At 36.6% G+C, this 3,259-nt stretch overlaps 1 protein-coding gene across 1 annotated transcript in view; it reads left to right on the forward strand.

Moving 5' to 3' along the window:
• Positions 1 to 3,259, forward strand: part of LOC109839068 (galactinol--sucrose galactosyltransferase-like) — a gene marked incomplete at its 5' end in the record, with an annotated part of 5,513 nt that overhangs the window by 402 nt on the left and 1,852 nt on the right. The window contains 1 exon segment of the mRNA XM_020407500.1: positions 1 to 471. Within this exon segment, the coding sequence (XP_020263089.1) occupies positions 1 to 471 (471 nt within the window).

Genomic DNA, 3,259 nt, shown 5'->3' on the forward strand with positions numbered 1-3,259 from the left:
GTCCTCATCGACGACGGATGGCAGTCAATCTGCTACGACGGCGAAGATCCCGATCATGAAGGCATGACCTTGACCACCGCCGGCGAGCAAATGCCCTGCCGCCTCACGAAATTCGAGGAGAATTTCAAATTCAAAGAGTACAAAAGCCCTAAATTTGGTGAGGGTTTGGGCGCGTTTGTTAAGGATTTGAAGGAATCGTACCCGAGTATTGAGCACGTGTACGTTTGGCATGCGCTTTGTGGGTATTGGGGTGGGCTGAGGCCCAAAACAGTGGGCTTGCCGGAGGCCCGCTTGATTCGGCCTAGATTGTCGCCGGGGCTGGAGAAGACGATGCAGGATTTGGCGGTGGATAAGATTGTGAGCAATGGAGTTGGGCTTGTGGAGCCCACGAAGGCCCATGAGCTTTATGAGGGTTTGCATTCGCACTTGGAGAAGGCGGGGATCGATGGAGTTAAGGTTGACGTCATCCAAGTAAGCTTCGCTGCTTCTCGATCTGTTCTCTGCTTGCTAGAATACTCTAGTCTGGTGACACGCGTCCATCATGAACAATTATTAACTTATTTTATTTGTCAATTCAAATTTTTTTTTTGAAGAGATAATTTTTTTTAGGCCAAGGTAAGCTAGGGGGCTGTTTGGTTCGTTTTTTAACTCCATGAAAAAGTTTTACACCGTCTTCACATCAGATTTTTCGTGACCACATAGGATATAAGCTTTCCGTTGGTTTTTTTCCCATCTTTGGTTCGCTAGGGTTGAAGAAAGGAAACTCGGTGAAAATTACTGCAACATCAGATTTTTTTCTCTCCTTCAATTCCTTCCCCAACATCGCGAAATCGACGAAAACTGTAGCCACGTCGGTTTTTTGCCATATAAACAAAAGTTTTTCCTTTTTTTCTGTGCGAACCAAACACAAGAAAAATAAATACCTTGGTTTCCCATCATTTTTTTGTGCGAACCAAAGCGAAACAATCTATTTCTTGAAAAAATTTGAAAAACTCAAAACTTATGTTTTTGTACATGGAAATACATTTCCCTATGGATGTAGGAAACGAACCAAACAGCCCCTAATAAAAAACGTTATCCAGAATTTTAGATTTTGTCCTCTGTTTTGAGTAACTACAGTTGTCATCTGTCCGTTTTTACACCGACCTCGCTTGCGTACAAGAAAGGAGTGTAGTCCGAAAGTTGTGACTTGGCCCTTATTCAATCAAGGTTAATTTTGGAATAATACGTAGATTAATTGCTTTCAAAATTAAACTCATTTTGCAAACTAGTTAAGAGGTTACGTGCTTTGCACGTGTACGGTGTATATGTTTTGTATAAAGTTGAAAGACTATGTATGGCAATACAAAATATAGAAGATGATAGATATTTATGAATTGGGAAAGTAAATATCTAGGAATATATAGAGTGCTCAATAAGTTGCAAAGGTATAATATGTTGGAGTACTCTATAACGCGTACATCAGGAGGTGTCATATATCAAATGTTCACTCCTATAACCTTTAAATTTGGTATTTTTAAAATAATTCTCATTTATATTGTATTAGAACATATAATATGGTTGAATAATATATAACGTGTAGATAAGGTGGTGTCATTAACTTTTCACTATTGTAACCTTTAATCTTGGTAGTTTTTAATTTGTTCTTTAAATTTTATATTATGCAGTATAAGATAGTTATTTTGATAGTACTTTGTATCTTTATAAGTAAGGATCTAAATGAAGAGAAGTTTAGATAAAGAACCAGTCCCTTGTATAATACTTTTTCATTTTAGGGATCAAATTGCATCACACATTTACAATTCAATACACCAAGATAAGTTGTACACATCTCAACACATATAGCATAAGTTATTCAAGTAAATCACTCTAATTGTTAATTCTATTCTTGATTTGAAGAACTAATTTTGTAATAATTTAGGGATCGAAGGACCTAATAGTAATTGTAATAATGTGAGGGATTAATTTCATAATAATTTAACAACCGGCGAACGTAACTACATTTACATAATCTGAATAACTAAACTAAAAATATAAAAGATTTTAAGGGGGTGCCATACAAAAATTAACTGGGTAAAATAATACTTTGTTGGATAAATGGTAAACCAATTTAATAGTAAATCTAAGTCGAGAAAAACTAATAGTTAAATTTTAATTTTCCATTGGAGTGTTTTAGGCTAAATTCCTCCTTGATGGCTACAACCAACATGCATCTTCATTAAGAGTCTTGGTATTAATTATTTATCTCACTATACATAAGATTTACGGTTATTTAGATATTAGCCCCTCATATCTTCAATAATTACATATTAGTCACGAAAAATCTTTCAAATTGATGCTAAGCCCTTCAAATCCTAAGGGGCTTGTAAATTGGTCCCTAAATGAAAAATGTAAAGTTTGAGATTCAAAGTACATGGGGGGAAAATATGGGGTATTGAAGTAAAAAAGAATGCTTAGGGTATCAAAGTGTTCAATAAAAACTTTAGGGTGTTAAAGTTAAACAGATTGTAAATTTTACCGCTCCATAGTGTAAATAATCTACGTTTTAAAGGTGAACCTTGAAAATCTATATTTCTTTTATAATTTTATGTAAACTTTAACTCATTGTTTAGGGTTTTTTGTTAAAGAACCCAAAGTTTTACCCCCATTTGGTTTAAAACTCACATAATTCCATATGTTCTAACACACCCTGGACACAAGTTTATTTTAACATTTATATTTTTAATTACAAATATACAGTACACGGTGTACAACTACAAACAATGATTAATATATGCAGTAATTAAATAAAATCATAGCGTCAACAGTGATTTAGACTATATTCTCAGGATTAGTGTTTGAGGAATGCCTTGTTCGGTACGAAACTAGTATAAATTACTTCTACTTGTTTGATTGTTGCGCGGCCACGAGCTGATGGTCCGCATCGGTGAGTGACGGTTGTGAAAGCCTTCGTGATTGAGACCCACTTGTGGGGCCCACCAATTGTCGGTGCGGTGAGAGCCTTTTGCGAACGGGATTACTTGTCGATCGTCGTGAGCGCCTTTCCACGAATGAGTGCCGGATCCGCATGTGAGGTCCAGCAATTGGTGAAGCAAACGGCTCTGTCGAGAGGAGACCTAGCAGCTCCAACGAAGCCTCAAGGGCTTTTTTATGTAGTTAATGATGGTGAAATGGTTTGGCGCCGCAACTAACGGGTTATGCATGACCAAGGCCCATCTAATGTCGGTTTGAAAATACGAAGGACATAGCCCAATTTTTA

The sequence above is a fragment of the Asparagus officinalis genome, chromosome 1 (genome assembly GCF_001876935.1).
Source record: "Asparagus officinalis chromosome 1, Aspof.V1, whole genome shotgun sequence".
NCBI lineage: Eukaryota > Viridiplantae > Streptophyta > Magnoliopsida > Asparagales > Asparagaceae > Asparagus > Asparagus officinalis.